The sequence below is a fragment of the Neurospora tetrasperma genome (assembly GCF_000213175.1).
Source record: "Neurospora tetrasperma FGSC 2508 unplaced genomic scaffold NEUTE1scaffold_81, whole genome shotgun sequence".
Taxonomy (NCBI): Eukaryota; Fungi; Ascomycota; class Sordariomycetes; order Sordariales; family Sordariaceae; genus Neurospora; species Neurospora tetrasperma.
The window spans coordinates 3,857,935-3,878,295 of record NW_009799179.1 but is presented as its reverse complement, the minus strand read 5'-3'; the positions used below and the strand labels follow the sequence as shown (position 1 = coordinate 3,878,295).

Below are 20,361 nucleotides of genomic sequence, written 5' to 3'. Positions count from 1 at the left end.
GCACTGAGTGACATCTCGGAAGTGGGGGATCTGCTGCAAAGGCTAGATATACACCAATACCACGGAGATATCAGGGAGATAAGGTGTCTTGGGTCACATATTCAACCAGCCTGATGCTCATCAAACGTGGAAAACGGGAACCTAAGCGAGTTGAAGTCGAGTGACAACATCACGGTGCTGCTTCTGGAAAGCTATCTCCTCCAGACCATAGCTACCTTCTGCACTTTCAAAGTTCTCTCAGTCTCTTACATAGCATACCTCTTATTTGACCTCCCTAAATTCCTCCATCATGGATGACGCTGCCGGTCTAGCCATTGCCTTCGAGGAGGCTAAGAAATCATATGAACAAGGAGGAATTCCTGTATGTCTTCTTGATATAATTCTCTTCAACCACCTACCAATCTCCCTCAGAATAGTATATATAAATCACAGAAAGAGATTCTTACCTGAAGCAAGCCATTGCAGGAAGAAAACTCCTGCCGAGTTTCGACACGATCAAGCCTAACCTTAGGTACCCCGACACATGGACTTACATACCTTTAACCTTGCTAACGATCCCAAACCAAACCATACCCCAAACAACAGATCGGAGCAGCACTCATCTCCAGCACCGGCACCGTTCTCGGCCGCGGCCATAACCAGCGCGTCCAGCTTGATTCACCTATTCATCATGTACGTACGTTCCTGGCGTCATTTCATACTTCATCATCCCCTCCCCGGTGTGAACCATATACAAATCAATCCAACCCCAACCACCTAAACTAAACACAGGGCGAAACCGCAACCCTTTTGAACGCTGGCCGCCTCCCCGCTTCCACCTACGCAAACTCAACAATGTACACCACCCTTTCCCCCTGCGACATGTGTACAGGGGCAATTCTGCTTTACAAGATCCCGAGGGTAGTGATAGGGGAGAATAGCACGTTCAAGGCAGCAGGGGAAGACTATCTGCGCCAGAGAGGGGTCGAGGTGGTGGTTATGGATGATCAAGAGTGTAGGACATTGATGGAACGGTTCGTGAGGGAGAGTCCGGGGGTTTGGTGGGAGGATATTGGTGTTGTGGGGGAGGAGAAGAGGGAGCAGGGAGATGACCATGTTTTGTGAATGAATGATTCTGGTGCTGAGTGTAAGAGAAAGAAGGGGAGGGGCTCTGTTACGGAGCGTCTGAACAGATAGAAGGGGTGCTGAGATATGATTGAGAAGGCTGATCAACTGCACTGCATCTGTTCCTTCTAACTCTACTGTAGCTGCTTAATTAAACATCCTCAGCTCATGCCACACACCAAAGTGAGTTGACAATGTCACTAAAGTCAGCAATAACAAGCTAAGTACGGTAATCGGGCATCCTCTCGTCTCCTATCCGACCATGCTATGTAAACAAAGTGCAAGCAAAGGAAAAGTAGTCCAGTCCAGTCCAGTCCAGTCCAGTCCAGTCCAGCCCGAGTTCCTTTCACCCCCTACGTCCCTCCCTGCACTTCGGAAAAACTCGAACCAAACTTATGCAGATAATACATTTACAAGTACGTAATGGATGGCTTTCCCGAAACTTCGCAGCAAATACAAATCGGTATCTTTGACGCCATTTCTAAACCCTTATATCAACATCTTTTTTCTTTTTTGTCTTCCTTTCTCCTTTCCTTTTTAGCCTCCAATTGCGACTTGAAGAGAGGTTCGATTGATGTCTTGCAAACAATCGAGATGGCTTATGGCCGCCGATCTTCTTCCCTTATTCGAGCGATTAAGAACCCCTTCCTTTCTCTCCACGAATTCGTATAAAGTCGTTTGTCACCTTCGTCCCTGGTCTTCATCTTATACGATGACACGTCACGGAAAATTGCACATCCAACTCCAAGAACGTCCTAGTGGAGTAGATTACGAAGCGACGGACTAGAGCTCGCGCCAGTCTTCATGTCTTTTGGCTTGTTATCCCTCGGTGGCGGTGGCAGACCTGATACCTGCTGGTAAGAAGAGGTGTGATGCAGAGGAGGCGGCTGGTTTTGCTGCGCAGTATGGCTGTTCCAATGCCTTAGAAAGGATAGGGGTTGGTGTTGCTCTGCGGCAGCAGGCTGAGGTGGGAGCCCAGTAACGTGGTGTGGAGGCAACGCGTGGTTCAGCATGCTATGGGGTCGTAAGTCTGTTCGTAAATCCGTAGGCGGTCGCAGATCGGGTGGTCCTCCGTGGCTATGGAGAGAGCCTCCTGATAGATAGGAGCCGCCGCTCGGAGTGGTGGGCTGGCCGCTCACCCGGCGAGGCGAAAGTGGCAAACCATCCATCCTTGCATAGGGAGATGGATGTGCTATATGCCCATTATGCCCATTATGCCCGTTTTGGGGAGGAGGAGGCGGGGGTTGAGCGTGTGTTAGGTTCGCAATCGAGAGCGAGGGTGACGGCCGTAGATGGTTGGGCGGTGCCAATGAAGGCATGCTGTTCAACGGTGGTGGTGAAGGACCAGTGCCGTTCAACTGTCGTGCTGGATGCAACGGTGGTGGATGACCTGATGGCTGACGGTGCCAGTCGTCGTAAGGTCTCGGAGGTGCCGATCCAAACAGGGACTGTGGCATAGATGGGCCCCGAGGCGCGAGGCTCGGGGGAAGTGTCGGCGGGGGAGCAACCTGCGGGGCGACAGGGCCTGATACAGGAACAGGAGGGTGCGAGACCGGGGGACGAATAGGCGCCGGGTGAGCTAAAGGAGGCTGGATGGGGGCTGCCTGGACCCCGGGTGACCAGTAAGGACTTGGGCCAGGTTGTCTACTACCTGGAATATCCATCACAGCTGTTGGGGCCGTTGTAACTGGGGCTGGTGGTGGTGCCACCGGCGGCGCCTGAGATACCTGTACTGGGTGGACGACTGGCTCAACGGCAGGAACCAAGAGTGGCGCGGGAGGAGGAGGGGGTGTTGGCTCCCTCTTAGGATGCACATGTGGTTGACGCCCCTCCTTCTTGCACTTGTGGCATTGAACGCTCCTCTGCTCAATAAACTTTTGTGCTTCTGATCCCAAATTACCGCAATATCCATTTACGAGCCCACGCTCCTGGGCTTCATCGATGGGGTACCACTTGGGACTCACATCAGTCCCACAAGTCAAGCATATCTTGCTGCCTGGTTGTCGGCAGCCCGCGGCTGATTCTCCATGATCCCCGTTAAGCAGGTGAATCGTCGAGATTCGTCTCGTTTGGTGACTCGTTGATGTCGCAGAAGATGAAGTAGGCCGAGTGGTTGGAGTGATTTGGATGGCCTTCCTGGCGCAACCCGTAAGAGTCAGGTCTGCCTGCTTGTAGTTTTGAACATAGAGCTGTAGTGCGGTCATGCCACTTTCGTCCACCTTTTCGTGCATTGGGTGAAATGCGCCCTTCTGAGGCGCATGTTCCTTGCACCAGATCGTGGCCGACATTGTACCACTTTCACTCCCGAGAGTGACGATGTTATGCTGATCACGGCGAGAACCCTTTACCGGTGTGATGTCAAAACCGAGGACATAACCGGCCTTGTGGGCACACTCAACGTGGACTGGCGACTTGCAATGATAGCAGCTGACACAAGCTCCGCCGTCCTGTTTGCAAGCTCTGCAAATCTCCAAGTACTTGGTTCGGTTGATCAATGGGATGCCCTCAATAGGGGCAAGCGCTTTGGCATTGCCAAACTTGACTTCCGGGGTCCAAACCGCGCAAGTAACATGCACCCAATTGTTGTCTGCAGTCCGCTTCAGGGGTTCGCGCGGGTCGACGGGTCGGTTCAACTCCTCTTGCTTCTTCCGATAGTATTCGGCAGCCTTGATGGCATTCTCTCGCTCTTGGCGTTCACGCTCACGCTCCTTTTCGGTCTTCTTTTTATGGGAATTCTTGGGTGGCCCTACAAAATCATGCTCCGTTTTTTCAACCGGGCAAAGGACGCACTTGTAGCTCTACAAAAGTGTTAGTAGACGACAACAATCCTTCAGAAAACATTCGTTACTTACCAATGATACCTGCGGACTCTTGTCGTTCAGGCACATGTCGCACGTCCATTTCCCGGGAGCCCGATGCTCAAGGACACCATAGCAGTTACGATGAACTGTCATCCGGCACTCCTTACATGAGAGATGTTGATCGCCCATAGGTTCCATCTGACGACAAATAGCGCAGGGTAATGTTCGCGGTTTCGGGATTTCGGGAACCGGGGGCGGTGGAGGCGGAGCGGGCTTCTCAATAGTCACCGGCTTCTCGACGACCTTTTCCTTCTTCTTTGTTATGACTGGGGTGGGAGTGGATGCCACACTGCCCGGCTCTGACACTGCGGGTTCGAGCTCCTTCTCCTTTTCCTTTTCCTTCTCCTTTTCTTTTTCCACCTTTTCCTTTTCCTTTTCCTTGTCCTGGGCCTTGTCCTTGTCCTTTTCGCGAGTGGATCCCTTGAGCTTCTTCCGCGGCGGCTCTTGACCAGCCGCTGGTGGCTCGTGGACAAGCGTTGGGACAGGCGTAGGTTCGGGGGTGCGAATCTTGGTGTTGGCAATCATTTCATCAGCCGCGAGCAGCTCCTTGTAAAGGTCCTCGTCGACCTTGCGCTTCCAGTTGCGGCCTGCGAGCTGAGCAACCTTCTTTGCAACTTCGTCCACGTCTTCCCACTGGATAGCGTATCGGCGCCAGAGCTCGGCGCACCGACGACAGAGAGCAGGAATGAACTCCCCCTTCTTGTCCTGCTTGGTACTGCGACCACTAGTCTCCGCGATGGGTTGTGAAATAGTGGGGGCACGACGCCATTGCCGCGACGCCTTGGTGCCGCAAAACTTGCACATGAACGCCTTCTTTCGAGCTTTGGCCTTGCCTGCATCAAAGGCTGAATCGTCATGGTCGTCTGCAACGTCGTCGGCCTGCTTGGTGGCAGCAGCCTCGGCCTTCTTTGCGTCCCTTTTTCCCTTTCTCGCAGCGAAATTGCCCCAGATCTGCTTACCTCGCTCCGTTTTCTTCCAAGTATAGTAAAATCGGGTTACTGTTGCCGGCTTTAGAGTTTTGACGTGTTTCATAACGAGGTGCAACTCGGAGCCGTATTTTCCGACACCCTCCTCGAACTTTTTGAGTTCGGCAGGAGTAAGCTCGGGCTCCTTGAACTCCGCTCTGGGGACCTTCGACAGCTGCTGCAGGGCCTTTTTAGGGTCAAAATCATTCTTGAAGAGGAGGTCCCTTGCAACATCCTGCAAGTTTGTCGATCGTGGAGGAAGACCCAGCTCTACCGCCATGCCTCTGGCCTTGTCCATGAACTCGTCAATGGCTTCGTTGGGCATCTGCTTGCCGCAGAGTTCAGGGGGCTTGTAGAGTACTGTGACGGTATCATCACCACCTCTCTCGACATAACCAGCAGGCTCGTCCTGTATCCACTGAGGACGTGTCTCTCGCTTTTTACGTTCTGCTTCCAGAAGAGCCTGTTGCTCCTTGTTGAGCTTCCCGTCTTTTCTGCCGGTCTTCTTGATCTCGAGAGGCTTCACATACTGCACCGGGCGGCCATACCACGGCACCACAACGGCCTGGTGGCGCGGGCCTAACCGGGTGCTAGCACGGGGGAAGATGCGGTCATCATAATCCAGGGCATCCTCGACCTTGCAGTGCATTCCTAGGTAGCGATATGGCCATAGGCTGCACTGGTATATCTGTTCTGCCGTGGCCTCCTGGTGCAAGTCCTCGGTGGCCGGACTAGTGCGACTGCTCATGCCAGTCTGGACGCCGGGCGGGTCCTCCTCATCGTCTTCGAGAAACTCATCGTCATCGTCAAAATGGGTGCCATTGGGATCGAGGACGTTGGGGGTGTTGCGCGCCTCCAGCTTGCGTTCTTGAGCACGGCTGCATGCAGCGCAGGACCAGGCAAAGCCACGCGACGGTTTCTTGAGCAGCGGCGGCCTTACACAGTTCATATGGTACGTGTTTTGACACACGGCACAATCCACCGAATCATTGCTATTGCGGGCGTCAGCACATCCATCGCTTACTGGTTGGTTGAGATGGGGGAGTGGTAATTGACAAAGACAAGGGGGGGGTGATGCGAATGATGGGGGAGCAAGGGACCAGGGGGGTGGGGGCAAGGCACTGAAATGGGGGACCGCGACATGCTGCAACGTCCTGTTCCTGGGACGGGCCCACACTTATTGGCCAAGCCCAGAGGCACGAGTGCGAAGCCAAGCCGCGCCAAATCAAAGTATACCGTCCATCAGGATGATGCACAGACCACCCAATGCACTGAGCACCAAACCACCCGAAGAAGGGGGGGGGGGGGATTGTTTGCAGTTAGTGTGTTCCCGTCCCGGTACCGCGGGTGGAAGGGGTGCATCGAAAAAGCAAGTGATGAAGTGAGTGAGGTGAATCAAGCGTGAGAACAAAAGGGAAGATGAAAACCGAACCAAATCTGAGGCAACACAGACGGTCCACGACTTACCTGGCGCAGTAGCCGACGCACCGCTTGCAAGTCTTGACCGCACTGGTTAGTTCCTTGCCTCGGCCTTGCTCCACCAAAATGTACTTCCATCTCTCGTCCAGCACCTTCTTGACATGCTCGGGCACATTGATGATCTGCTTGGTCGGAATCACCTCGTAGTTCTTCTGGATATATCGGTCGTACAGCTTCTCGAACCAGAAACAGTCGCGCAACCTCTTATACGCCGCCAGGTCTGGGATTTCCGTCTTGTGCCGAATCTGACATTTGCCGCGCAGGGCCGTCAAAGGACTAATGTCCGAGTGCATCGTGGCGAAAACCATCCGCGTATCTTGCACTCTCCGACCAATGTCTTTGGGCCGGTAGTACCAGTTGACGCGCAACGCGTCCACCGGCTTTGTCGGGTCGTTTTTGGTGTGCAAAAACTCCATGATGCGGCCCAGGTAGTAAGGCTCCCCAGGCGGCTCACAGACCAGATAAACGTGATCTGCAATCCATGTCAGAACGGCGCCTCTCGACACACCAAAAAAAGAGACGAAAACCGGAGCCATCATTTCCCCATAGGGAATTAGGCGCAACCCCCCCAAAAAGTAGAAGAGTTCACAACTTACCGTTCACCTCAAGAACAGTGCCGTCATCAGCCACCATCTTGCCGTCCTTGGGCATCGCCTTGGTGTTTTCAAAAGTGAGGAGATTGGTCTCGCCATAACCAGCAGCCGTGCCCAGATCGCTCACGGGCCCATTTGTCGGTGTCTTGCTGTTGCCGTTGTTATCGTTTGAAATGGTCTTGACCCGCTTGTTGTGCGATGTCGACGAGTTTGCTGCACTGGTCGGCGTCTGGCTGCTGGAAGCGATTGCTGCAGGATCTGCTTTTCGCTTTTTAGACTTTGTGGGGCCATTGGTAGTGGTGGTGGTAGCAGCCCCGTTTGCGGCCGGTGACGTCGAAGGTTGACGAGCCTGCTGGTCTTTGGTGCCGTTGGAAGAGTGGCCTTTGCGAGAATCGTCGATTGTGGGAAGCGGCTTCCGTGAGGTCGACGTTGAGGTGGACGTGACGGTGGTTGCTGCTGATGTACCGTTTACCGCCGTGCGTGGCGCTGGCTGAGATGCACCATTTGTCGGCGATGATGATGATGATGGTGTTGCCGCTTGCGTTGTTGCTGATGATGCTGATGCTGCGGCTTGCTTCGAGGATCCCTTCTTGGCCTCACCTCCTTCTCGACGATCCGGATACAATTCGAAAATGTCCATGTCGAGGTCCCGATCCTCCGCGTAGTTGATGCGAGAATTGCCTGTGCGATTTCGTGAACGCGTTCCATAGGGGTTGGCCGCCGTGCTGCCATCTTTGGCGGCGGCGGCGGCGGCTTGTGCGCTTGTCTGTGTTGACTTGCCCATGGGGGCGTCGGTAGAAGGTTCAGAATTATTTGGGGGAAGAGGTGAGGGATCCAACATCCGTGGGAGAACGTTAGATGTAGAAGTAGATGAGGTACCGGAGGAGGTTGCTGCGGGAGGGTTGGCTGACTGCTTGGTCGAGTTTGCATTTGCACTTGCGGTTGCCGCGCCCTCCTTCTCCTTAGCAGATAAGGTGCGACTCGCAGAGTTTGTCTGCTCCTCAGAGGGAATCACATGTTGTGTTTTTTGGGCCATGGTGCTGAAACAGTCAAAAGGTCCCGCAAACCTGGAACCTTGAACCTTTTAAGAAGCCAAGTGGGTGACGGGTGAAGTGTGTGCCTAGTGGCGCTCTTGATGTTGTGAATCAGATCTCCAAGTGAACGTGGCCGAAAGGACTCGTGAACAGAGACGGCCACTCGACGTGGACTATGAGATGCTGGAAACGTGAGATGAAAGGGCCAGCAGATCGGCCATAAGTTAGGACAGAAGCGTGCCGGCGCCCCGTGCAGACGACCAATGCCGTTGGGATCAAGTAAGATAGCTTCCAACACCCAAACCTGAAGTGAATCTGAGTCGGACCTGAATCTCAGGCTGACCAGGATGCTGATATGCCGGGGGAGGGAATGGGCAAGGCGAGTATGCGAGATGCCGTTTGGAGCAGCAGCCGTGGGACGACCGTGACATAGACGGGACTGAGGAGCTCGAGGTAGGGTCAAGTCGCAAGAGGCGGCCCGTCGTCTTGGTGGTAAAGGTGTAATATGCTGGTCTGTAATGGGGAAATGCTGTCAAAGTTGCGGCGGCCGGTAAAAATCCCGTCTGGGCTGGGGAAGACGTGGGCAGCCTATACACGGTCCAGATCAGGCAAGTCGGAGTGCATGTGGGAAGGACAAACCCAGCGTTGTTGGCGAAGAGGGAAGAAAAGGGAAGGGAGAGAGAGAGAGAGAGATATGTGTGGGCAAAAGTAATAGTAATGGAGAAAGCGACTGGAGCGAGAAACGTCAAGTGGAAATGGGCAAGGATTCATCAGAAGAGGAAAGGTACCTTTTTTTTGGCAAGGTCTTGCAGGGTGGCTCGTAATAACGGTCCTAACGGGGGACGGGTACCTAGTCGTTGTCTCTCTTGTACACACACTACTTATTTGGCTGGCTGGATGGATGTGGGTATGACCCATTATGGCCTCTAGGTAGGTACACGACTTGCGACTCATCATCACATCGAACTCGATTTTTCTTCCCGTCATGAGTGCCTCCAGGCATATGTAGGGGGGTTATTGTTGGTGGGAAGAAGACGTGAGAGACCTTTGTACAGCGACGAAATATGGAGTTCGATGTTTGAGGTCGGGTGCCGAGCGGACTTGCTCTTCTCTCAATATCTCGACGGGATGCTACCTAGGCGGGCAGACCTTGCCTGTTGTCTGACACTGCACTCTTGTAATGACAGTCACGTCTGCCGAGCGGTGGTAAGAATCCCCAGGGCATGATGGGTGTTATGCTCGAGCCTCGAGTTAGTTCTGGGGGGAAAAAGTTGAACACCTATTCAAGTGAGCAAGAAAAAGAAACCGCGACGACCGGGTGGGCTTTCCATCAACCTTCCAGCACCAAAGAGCCCGCACATTCGCAGGGCAGCCGAACCTACGCAACTACTTACCTCCTAGCCTGCCCACACAACACACATTCGGATGGGTGGATCCGGATATCGCTAGTGCCTGGAGGTACAGGCCAGGTTTCTGCAGGGGTCTGCGACTCCCGCATTCAGTTAGTATTTGTTTGATCAAGTGTTAGGCCTCATCATGTATCCCTATGGGATTTCCTAACATGCGCCAGCCATGCAGCCACCATCGCGAGACTTGGCTGATACCTCACGATCCCTCCCGTCTACCTCGCGGCAGCCCCAGGCCCCCGAAAACCCAGCGAGGAGTAAAACCTCTTCAACCTCATGCCGTTCTCCATTCTCCTCCGTTCCTTTCCACTTCTCCCACCTTCAATCTCTGGCCAAGCCCTGCCGCAAATCTGTCCATCCATCCAACTGGCACCTGCTCCGGCCGCTCCACCTTCAACCCGAGACGCCGACTCGTCCGACGGCCACCTTTCATTTTATCACGTCTTTTAGTGTTTGCAATGAACTTGACCGTTAGTGTTCTCTGCATATTCCATCGTCATGGTGGTCGGTACACGCCGTGCCCCACTCACTCACAGTAAGATGGCGTAAAGTCGCCACGCAGAAGAGGCTCGATTTCGCGGTTCGCTCGCTGGCCTGCTCTTCGTCCTTTGATTGCCGGCGTGCGGCCCTAAACTGTGCGCGTCCGCCTCGCCAGTTCCAGTTTCGTTCGAGTCAAGGTTGGACCAAAGGCTGAACTGTGCTGACAGGTAAAGCCCTGGCCTGCCCTCGACAGTTTCTGTCTAGTTCTCCGGCCATATGCTGGCTGGGTGGTCATGATGTGTGCCGTATGCCTGGCACGCCTGGGAAACAGCGGTTCTAGATACATGGCCAATGTACCCGACAATACTGCGTGTCATTGGATGCTCTGTCTCACGCTTGTATCTCCGCGCGCCCAGTCACCAATCGAGCCAGCCGAGCCGGTCTGGACAACATGTCTCCGACTCTTTGGGCCCAATTCGACATCAAGGCTCTGCTCAGCGTCTGGTAATTGCGTGGATGCAATCCAACGTCCTACCATCCCAACATCACACTTTCCGTTGTGTATTTGCACTTGTCGGCTTCATCAGGGCCATGGGCTCAAAAATCTACGCTGGCGTATGGATGAAACAGCTTCTCATGATGCTTCCTCTGGCTCAGGGGACGCTCACGTCTACCTACTCATCTCTCGTCAGGTTCTTTGTTCTGCAATCTTTTTGTGGGCTAGGTCGGGGATTCCAGATGTGGGTCATGATGGCTTCCTCCGCAAATCCCACGCTGACCCCATCATTCGCCCTCCCGCCTCCCCTTTCCTCAACCTCAGTGCTGCAACATCTCTGACACGGCCAGCGGTCGGTCGATTTCCAGAGCTGCTGTGAAAGAAATGCTCGTCAGCAACCCATCACTTGCCAAGATATACGCAACGCATATAACAGCAACTAGGCCGCTGGGTGAAAGAGATTTGGCTTGGTCTGGCTTGCCAGGTCATTTTGGTGTAACACCGCCTTCCTCGGGTTGTGCTGCCCCTGCCTGGATCTTCCCTAGCGGCTTATTATCGGCGTCGTCGCGCGCCAGATCTTGCAACCAATCTGCATAAAAGAAGAACACAGAAGTGAATAACCTCAGTAACAGTTCACCAAAAGTCGCTGGTTCACGGTTGACTTTGTCAGGACCCTTCACCAAACATCTGTTTGAGTGGCCCGTGATCGGCGATCACGCGTGCACGGGTTCGCGGCTTTCTTGGCAAGTAGTCGATGCTTCCTGAGCTTGGCGAAACAGTCACCAACCGCAGTGATGCACTTCACAGGTAAAGTGAATAAGCACCGCAACCGCGACTATAGACCATCATCGGTTATCGTCTCGGATCACTCAAGATCTCTTTGGGAAAATAAAGGAGGCCGGCTAGGTTGAACTGTTGTGATGTCGTCCCCAAGACACCCGATTAGGAGAGGTGGGATCCCGAAAACGCCCACGGGCATTTCCATCTGTGCTTCAGATTGCTTCCCTTGTCGATCCCTGGCATCTCCACAGTTCATCAGTGTTCCATTCTCTGCCCATGTGCTACTCGTCAACGTTCCCCCGTATCCCTGGAATCTCTGTTATGGGCGAGATAGCTTCATCAGCACCTTTACAACAATTGCATTTTGGCTGTCGAATGAGTGCAGCCATATGGCACTCGTCTCTGGAAGGACAAGCAGCCGCATAACTCAGCCAGGCGACAAGTGGGAGTAAATCGGGTGGTGATCCGTTCGCCGCCAGTGCCTAGCTGCCTTCAGCGCTAGAGAACAGAAAACTCTACGGCATCCCGTTGTGCGCAGGGTTCGAGCAATTTGACCGCAATCGTGCAAAGCTCGGCGTGACCATGTGCAACGGACCGGAAAATTCATAAAAAAAAGATAATCCACGGATAGAGGGACCCCGGATTCATAGGAGGACTCAATGATAGCGACACCCATCCCTTTGGCCGAGCCATGAGGAGTGTTGACCAAGTTGCGACTCAATGGAATGAAGTCGGGAAGACAGTATAAGACCTAAATTTATACCTTGATCACGCACTGTGACAACATGCTTGGGTGCAGGACTGGAGATCTCGGCTTTGCGCGTCGTCCTGTGGTTTTTGCCTCGGGGACAACCAGTCCTCCAGTCATCTATCAATCAATCTTCACTATCTAAACTGAACTCCTGCAATTGTTCCTCGATAATTCGATCTCTTATGAAGATAGAAAAATTGACGACCTTTGCGTATCGTCGTCATATGCAACCTCTGCAGCTCATTACTTCAGCTTCCATGTTGTCCGACCAACAGAGCACCCCATAAGCAGCAGACATTGGCACTAGCGACATGTTTTTGAGTCCGACTTTGCCTTAACTTTCAAGTCACCCCTCTTCTTTGTCTTGACTGCTGCCATCTTCTTGAACTTATCATGTCCGCCAGACGGCAGCTGACGTCAGTCTCTCTAAACCGTCAACCTTTGAACAGCTGTGGGCTGGTAAGATGGTTGTTTTGACACTATGATATCAGCGCCACCCGCATATCGCAACTGATGAACTCGCAAAGATGTGGTATCCCTTCCCATGATTTCTCACCGAGAACACTTCACCACCCAACCCATATGTGCCATCATTTCAATCTTTAAATCCGTCAGTTCTGGCTACACATTGCCATTGCGCCATCATAAAGTCTCGGGGGGATGGAAGCGAAACTTTGCCTCAGCACAGAGTGGAGACCCACCAAGCATCCTGCCAAGCAAAGCCCCCATCACAGTGGGAGGTTTGACGAGCTATTCCGCCGTCTGGAAGCCGACCTGATATGCGCGCTTCGTTACGCTCAATGGGGGAGGTCTTGCTAGGGGGCTTGTTCGCCAAATATATCCAGAGTAACAGCCTCCTGCACACTCTCAACGGGCTCGCATGAAATCTCACTTCCATTGAGGTTGCAGATCATCACCTGACTTGAGATCAAATCCCCAATCCAACGATTCGCAAAGGCTTGTAATGGCTAACAAGTTGTGTCCCTGACAGACACTAACACTGTTGGTTTCCGACTTTACACACCAGCTTTTTAGTTTCGACGTGGCAGTTCGCGGTCCAGGGAGGGTATCGCGCGCAAAAAGTGAGGCGTTTCAGAAGGGCGCCAACTGTGGTGATGGCGTTTGGGGCAACTTGGAAAAGCTAAACGGCCGGCCGTCAACAGGCTCCAAATTTCCATCCGACAGCACCTCCAGATCATGTTCCTAAGTAGGCTTGTGAGCAAGCCAATTGCCCAAACATCTATCCGTTGCCGAGTTGCATTGTTACTTGCATGGTTTCTGTCTTCCTCAACCATCGTAACAGGATAACTTGGTTGCAGTGAGCGATGAAGGTTCACAAATTAGTGTGGAAGTGTTAAGGAAACGGTCAGTAGAGGTACAGGGATCGGCTCTAGTTCCATGTGGGGGGCTGGATTGAGGAGAGCATGTCCTTCAAGGTTTAACTTGCTTCTAGCGTCAACCGAATTGGACATTACGGATCCTATCATCCATGCCGATTGGTCCACACTGATTGAACCTTTTGGACCACCGACAAACTGCCCTGGAGTCAGGAGCGAACGACCACGAACGACGATCGAGGTTGACGGCGAGATCTTGTCTGGGATATACAATCTAGTGTAGTGCTGGTTGGTTTTTAGTGTACCTAGGTACCTTGCTCACTCCTAGTAGTGTATACTGAACGAGTTTTTTTTCTAAGATAGTCCAAACGTTTCAAGGACTAAATCAATGGCTGAATATAGATCCAATAAGAATCAACAAGATCTAATACAGTGTATTTCAATTCGGAATAGCATATTCACAGCATGACAACGCCTAGGGAAGTTAATCCCAGGTCTTGAGCTAACAATGAAGGCGGTATCAGACTGTAGGTCAAGACCCCAAAAGTGTGCCTCCCGAGCCGAGCGAGCCTCAATTGCGTTCAGTTCTGTCAGTGCTCGTTCAGTCAGTTACTTACCTCTACATGCTCTGCTCCGTGCTGCATCTTTCCCAGTCCCCCAAATTCCTTAACATTTTTGCCATGAGGTTATTGGTAATCGAAGAATTGAAAACACGACATTGTTTCGCCCAACATCATAAGGTATTAAAAGCACGCTTGGATTTAGCAGATGCGTGCAAGCAATAGCCACACGAATTTTTCATCCTCTCGCTCCTTTGCTGGCGACGATTTATAATCCAGAACGCGGGCAGGCGAATTTTGCAAGCGGACTCGGCGGCGGCTTGGTATCTAACGGGTCACACCTTCCCTGCATGATGCTTCAAGCACTCAGTGCGGCCGGCAACCGGACGACACTGGCTACCTGTAGGGCCAAAAACCACTACGTGAGGATCGTGCCTGACGGAAGGCGGAACTCTGTGGCTTGTGATGTGGCTTCCACCGTACAACGGAATGTGGTTGTTGAATGCTTGAATAAACTTAACTCAAAGTCATGACCGTTAACCGTTTTTGTGATTGAAAAAGGCCGAAATACCCTGGCAGATCGTTGGTTTGTCTGAAATAAACATTGTTGTATTCAAAACTGCTATTAAGGAGTGGTGCATGCCTCAGTGGCTGATGTACCACCTCCCGGGCAGTCGACGTTGCCATGTGCGCGTTCGAACGAAGGATCGCGAGACAGTGAGTTGAGAGGAAAGAGGCAATCAGCATCCATCTGGCAAGATCACAACAACCGAGTCGCTGTCACAAGATCGGTGTTTGATGTACATTAACTCGGGATAGAAGAATCTAGTTAAAGAGATCTTGAACTCCCCTTTGTAGGTGTGTTTGTAGTTGTCAACTCTACCGACAAAGGCCGAGCTTGTCCGAGCATAAGTGAATATGATATTCTCCATAATTGTTTATGCACCTTGCTGCCCACCACAGCATTTGACAACGACTGGCCTGCTTCCAACACGATATCTCGAGGGGCAAAACGCGTTCAGCAATCTTCATGTTGCAAATGACGGAGAGGAAATAGGCAACAATGAGCCCTTGTCTGCTTCTGGCTGACCATCTGTTAGAACACCTATTTTTGTTTTCGTTTTTTTCTTTAGATGTTAAATGCAATCCTCTGTCCATTCCAGTACCGCCCGATCGCACATTTTGATCGCATCGCAGTAACAGCTCCATCGTCCCTTCACTTCCTGTGTCGCCCGGTTTGTCATCTGACCGAATTGCAATCATTGTGTTCATCGACTTTCGCGATCACATCACAAACCTCACCACTCGCTTTTTTTGCATGGAGCATAACGATCCACATTTGACCGATTTTATTTGCTTTCTCCTCTAGCTTCATCACAGTCGCCATCCGGTTATGTCGCATAATTGGCAACCAAACAAACCAAGTCCAGTCGGCATATGGCATAAGACAACTCTACAGGAAGCGAGGGAGCAGCAAGAACTGCAAAGGCAACAGAATCAACCTTTCCAACAACGGCCCGTACTGACGACGACGACCAATGTGGTCATTGGGCAAAAGCGCTCCATAAACGACGTCCGGCCTCAATTATACAATGGGCCTCCAACAGTCAAGCGGCCTACACCGGGGCCATCCAATACACCAACCCCAGGCTTCACACCATCAGCCTTTATGAAAGCATCCTCCGGCCCTCCTCCCCTCACAGCAAGCACCATAGACTACGCAGACCCAGTTGCCACCGCCGCCAAGGGCGGCATCCCTTCCGAGTACTCGCAGCGTCGAGCCCTACCCTCAACGCCCACTTCCACCAGTGACCCCTTGCTCTCCCTGTCGCATCCCGCATACAAGCTTCCAAAGCAGCTCGTAGCCAACTTTGCCTCCCTAGGAATCAAAACCATCTACCCGTGGCAGAAACAATGCCTGCTCGGCCCCGGCCTGCTCTCCGGCGACAAGAACCTGGTGTACAGCGCCCCGACGGGCGGCGGCAAGTCGCTGGTTGCCGACCTGCTCATGCTCAAGAGGGTACTGGACGACCCGGCCGGCGAGGCCAAGGCCATACTGGTGCTGCCGTATGTTGCGCTAGTGCAGGAGAAGGTCCGTTGGTTGAGGAATGTCGTTAGTGGGATCTCGAGGAGTGGGGATTTGGGGCAGAAGCAGCCTCATCTGGAAGGGAAACAGCAGCTGTGGGCAAGGAGGCCGGATAAGGATACCATCAGGGTGGTGGGATTCTTTGGTGGAAGCAAGATGAGGGCTACGTGGGCGGATTTCGATGTTGCGGTTTGCACAATGGAGAAGGTGGGTGGGTGTGCAGGAGTAGACTGACTCCAATGACTGCGACGCTATGCTTCCGCGAATGAAATTCTAACGGTTACGATGCGTAGGCGAACTCCCTCATCAATGCGGCTATAACAGATTGCTCAATATCCAAACTCAGAGCCGTGGTGCTGGATGAGTGCCACATGATTGACGATGGCTACAGGGGATATTTGCTAGAACTGATGACTACGAAACTCTTATGCCTGGACCAGCAGGTACAGATTATTGCAATGAGTGCCACGTTGACAGTAAGCATACCTTTGACTGGTTTCTCTCATGAAGTCTGAACCTGCTGACTGTACGTGTAGAACATCCGTCTCCTGAAAGATTGGCTAGGGGGCCACTCGTACGAGACACACTATCGACCTGTCCCTATCGAGGAACACCTTGTCTACGACGGCAAGATATACCCAGCAACCACAACCGCCAGTCTTTTGAAAACAGCCACTCAACTAGACACCAGAAATGCCACCACCACTACCACTACTCAAGGGCCACCTCCCTCCACTACCTCCTCCCTCCAGCACATCCGTTTCATCCACCCCTCCCTGCACCGCGAGTTCAAAGACCCAGTCTTGAACGCCGTCGTCGCCCTAGCCAACGAGACTGCCCGCGCCGGCTACGGCGTTCTTGTCTTCTCCAGCAGTCGCGCCGGCTGCGAATCCGACGCCGTCCTGATCAGCCGCGTCTTGCCCTCCTTCCAAGAAGCCGACCCTCTTATTCGGGAACGCCGCCTCGACCTGCTCAACGATCTCCGTAGCTCCTCCACGGGTCTCGACTGCAAACTCGAGCAGACCATCCCCTGCGGCGTGGCCTTCCACCACGCCGGACTGACCACTGAAGAGCGCGAGCTGATCGCCAACGCCTACGACGCCGGTACCCTGAAAGTCTGTGTGGCCACCGCCTCGCTGGCCGCGGGCATCAACCTACCCGCGAGGCGGGTGATTTTGCACGGCGCGCGCATGGGTATCGACCTCGTTGGCCCGGCCATGTTGCGGCAGATGCGCGGTCGAGCCGGGAGGAAGGGTAAGGACGAAGTGGGCGAGACGTATCTCTGCTGTCGAAGAAACGACCTGGAGGCCGTGGTAGACCTGATGCACGCGGATCTGCCGCAGATCGCGAGCTGTCTGGTCTCGGACGAGCGCCGCATACGGAGGGCGCTGTTGGAGGTGATTGCGATTAAGCTGGCGACGAGCAGGGAGGCATTGGACGAGTACGTGGGGAGGACGATGCTGGCTTGCGAGCAGCGGTTAGCGGAGAAGGAGACGGAGGAGTGGGAGGATCAGATAAGGGGCTATATAGAGATTGGGTTGGAGAAGTTGAAGGAGATGGGGTTCATCACGGTAACGGTAGATGAGAGGTTCGAGACGGCGAGCTATAGCACTACGAAGCTGGGAGGGGCGATCGTGGCTAGCTCGCTGGATCCGGAAGACGGAGTGTTTATTCACAAGGAGTTGGAGAGGGCGCTGAAGGGGTTTGTGATGGATGGGGAGATGCATGTTCTGTATAACTTCACGCCGGTTTCGGGTCTGGGGAATGGGACGTCGATCAACTGGAAGGTGTTCTGGAACGAGATGGAGAAGCTGGATGAGAGTGGGTTGAGGGTGATGAGCTTTCTGGGGTTAAAGCCTGTGGTGTTAAACAGGATGTGAGTGTTGACGATGTTTTATCGTGGGACATGGCCCAACGCTAACTGCAACTGCAAAACAGGCTACACGGCGGCATCCTCAAGGAAACCACCGACGAAGAAAAGGACACCGCCCGTCGCTACTATCGCTTCTACCTTGCCCTCCAGCTCCGCGATCTCTGCAACGAAGTTCCCATCCACCGCGTCGCGCAGAAGTATGATGTGCCCCGAGGTACCGTTCAGACGCTCGCCCAAACCTGTCAGGGGTTCGCCGCTGGCATGATCAAGTTCTGCGAAGCCATGGGATGGGGCGCCATGGCGGCAGCGTTGGACCACTTCGCCGACCGGCTCAAGGCCGGAGCCAGGGCTGATCTGCTCAGTCTGTCCAAGATCACGTTTGTCAAGAGCCGGACAGCACGGGTGTTCTGGGACAATGGCTTCAAGACGGTGGCCGTCATCGCGAATGCGGATCCTAAGGAACTCGTGCCCGTGTTGATGCAAGCGCAACCGAACAAGGTCCGGCTGGAGGTCAAAGATGAGCAGAAATACCTGGATAAACTGCTCGCTAAGGCGAAGATTATCACGGATTCTGCAAACAGAATATGGCGTGAGTATTTGATACTCTTAACTTGCACTTCTATGGGAGCTAACGGAGTATGTGATAGAAATCGAGATGCAACAGGAATTGATGGAAGAGGAATAGGGGTCCTAGTTTCCTCAAGCTGTGAAGCCCCAACGGACGATAGACGCTGGATGAAGCATTCGGCCTTGTTTTGTGATATACCTTTAGCCATATTCACCAAGGGTCATCTGGTTCCTCAGATCAAGATCCATGTTCGGATGTGTAACAACATTCAACAGCTCGAAACAGTAGTCTACGAGTCATCCTGGATTCAGAGACAGAAATATGCCTGCTCAAAGCATGGGCAGTGTGTAAAAATGTATGGTCGCAATCCAAGCCGATCAACAGATCTTCCAGAACTCATTCAGTTTTCTTATCCGTCCGTGTTACACCCATAGCCATGATCAATAATTTGTGGCGTGTGTGGGTGTGGTCTCACTCTGGGTTTGGTGTTTCCTTTGAAGTGGTACGACAGCTACCATTCTCTCCTCGCTGGAGACTTGATGTTTTTTCCCTCGACCTAGCCCGTGTATCACCAGGGTTAGAGGTACAAAGGACCTTGTCTTGTATCACCTCCGTCTGTCTCTATTGTCCATCACATCTTCTTTGTTCTGCTTCATGCAAGAGAACGAAGATGCGCCGTGTCATGTCGATGAACATGTAATCTTGCATCTCTCTCATCTCTTTCTCGACCTGCACAGCATGTGCTACCTGTCCCTTCTTGTAAATTTGTTGGAACTTCATTGGGCCGTCAGCACGGGCAGGAACCCCAGAAAGTAAGACCGAACGAGTTCCCATGGCCGTTCTCAGCCCGAGGACAAGTGATGATCTCTGCTTTAGTTGCTCATTGCAGCCTTCTTTCACTACTTCAGATTGTCAGAGAATTGGTGTGTGAGGGTATTCGGGATGGATGTAGCCATGTACCCTACAACATACGTAAAGGTAAGATAGGTCAAAAACAACTCAAGGAAGGTAAAGGGCTATCATAGGCATCAGGTAGGTTCCTGGTGGTGAGTCATGGCCCAATGCGCAACAATAACTGCACATAGGCGGGCATCTACCCCCCACAACACAACGAATGCTTGGTGCCGGCGGTTCCTGCCTAGGTACTCTTAGGTCTTGTTGGCCAGCCACTGACTGTTTCACGTTCCACCGGATCACGGGAGAAGAAAGAAGGAAGGAACGAAGGAACATGAAGGAAAGAGAAGTGCAGAATTTGCATGCAGTACGCCACATATCTAGGTTACCTAGGTAGAGTCGTAGTGTGCGGAAACCGGCCAGGGACTATGACTTTTGTCCAACATCACCAGATAGGCAGGCATCTTGACCGAAATACACCCTAGTCAGCGACACCGTAACCCACCGTCTACCTAATCCTGGGGTCAACCCATGAAACCACAGTCACTTGATGTAAAATGATGTGCACCATTGTCAGGCAAGCGGGGAGAAGTGTAAGAATCTGTGTTACCGGTGAGACCTCGAGACCTCGAGACCCCGCGGTCGATGATGGGACGGACGGCCTCTTTGTCCCGAACATTTGTGGCGTGTTTGTGGTAGCCTGAGAAAGACTGGGACTATACTAATCTTTGGATTAAATACCACATGTAGGCATCGGATTACAAGGGGTTTGTTCTCGGCGACGAATGATGCACCTGCATACACTACTACGGAAACTCAATGAGTTTATCGGACCACAAGTTAAGCCGGAGAAGTGTAACGGGTTGGCGCGAGGGGTCTGTGTATCAGTATAAGTCGTTATTCCAAGATTTCCCGATTGATCTTCTCAAGCTTCCTTCCCTTTACACCACATCCTCAGCCCGGCAAATCAAACCATCCTTTTAGTCTTGAGCACACTCACAATACTGCAACTCACTTCCCTCATTGGGTATTGTCACGGAAGTTGACCACCAATCTCGAAGAATGCTTGTACTACACAACATGCCCGTGGGTGG

At 52.8% G+C, this 20,361-nt stretch overlaps 4 protein-coding genes across 4 annotated transcripts; 3 read left to right on the top strand and 1 right to left on the bottom strand.

Moving 5' to 3' along the window:
* Positions 1-238: 238 nt before the first annotated feature.
* Positions 239-1,271, top strand: NEUTE1DRAFT_71766 (cytosine deaminase; the record flags this gene model as incomplete). The annotated part of the gene is made up of 3 exons (XM_009857651.1): positions 239-361; positions 586-672; positions 772-1,271. 3 exons carry the CDS (start codon positions 290-292, stop codon positions 1,102-1,104), a joined length of 492 nt encoding a protein of 163 aa, XP_009855953.1.
* Positions 1,254-1,747, top strand: NEUTE1DRAFT_118724 (uncharacterized protein; the record flags this gene model as incomplete). Its single annotated transcript, XM_009857650.1, has 1 exon — positions 1,254-1,747. A coding segment is annotated over one exon (219 nt), but the record flags the coding sequence as incomplete, so codon positions are not given.
* Positions 1,738-8,038, bottom strand: NEUTE1DRAFT_132998 (uncharacterized protein; the record flags this gene model as incomplete). The annotated part of the gene is made up of 4 exons (XM_009857649.1): positions 1,738-3,902; positions 3,957-5,922; positions 6,398-6,881; positions 7,006-8,038. The coding sequence occupies 4 exons, from the start codon at positions 8,036-8,038 to the stop codon at positions 1,860-1,862; spliced, it is 5,526 nt and encodes a 1,841-aa protein (XP_009855951.1).
* Positions 8,039-15,279: 7,241 nt separating this feature from the next.
* NEUTE1DRAFT_90455 (uncharacterized protein) lies at positions 15,280-18,652 on the top strand (the record flags this gene model as incomplete). Its single annotated transcript, XM_009857648.1, has 5 exons — positions 15,280-16,139; positions 16,226-16,408; positions 16,469-17,808; positions 17,871-18,394; positions 18,453-18,652. The coding sequence occupies 5 exons, from the start codon at positions 15,516-15,518 to the stop codon at positions 18,488-18,490; spliced, it is 2,709 nt and encodes a 902-aa protein (XP_009855950.1).
* Positions 18,653-20,361: the final 1,709 nt, after the last annotated feature.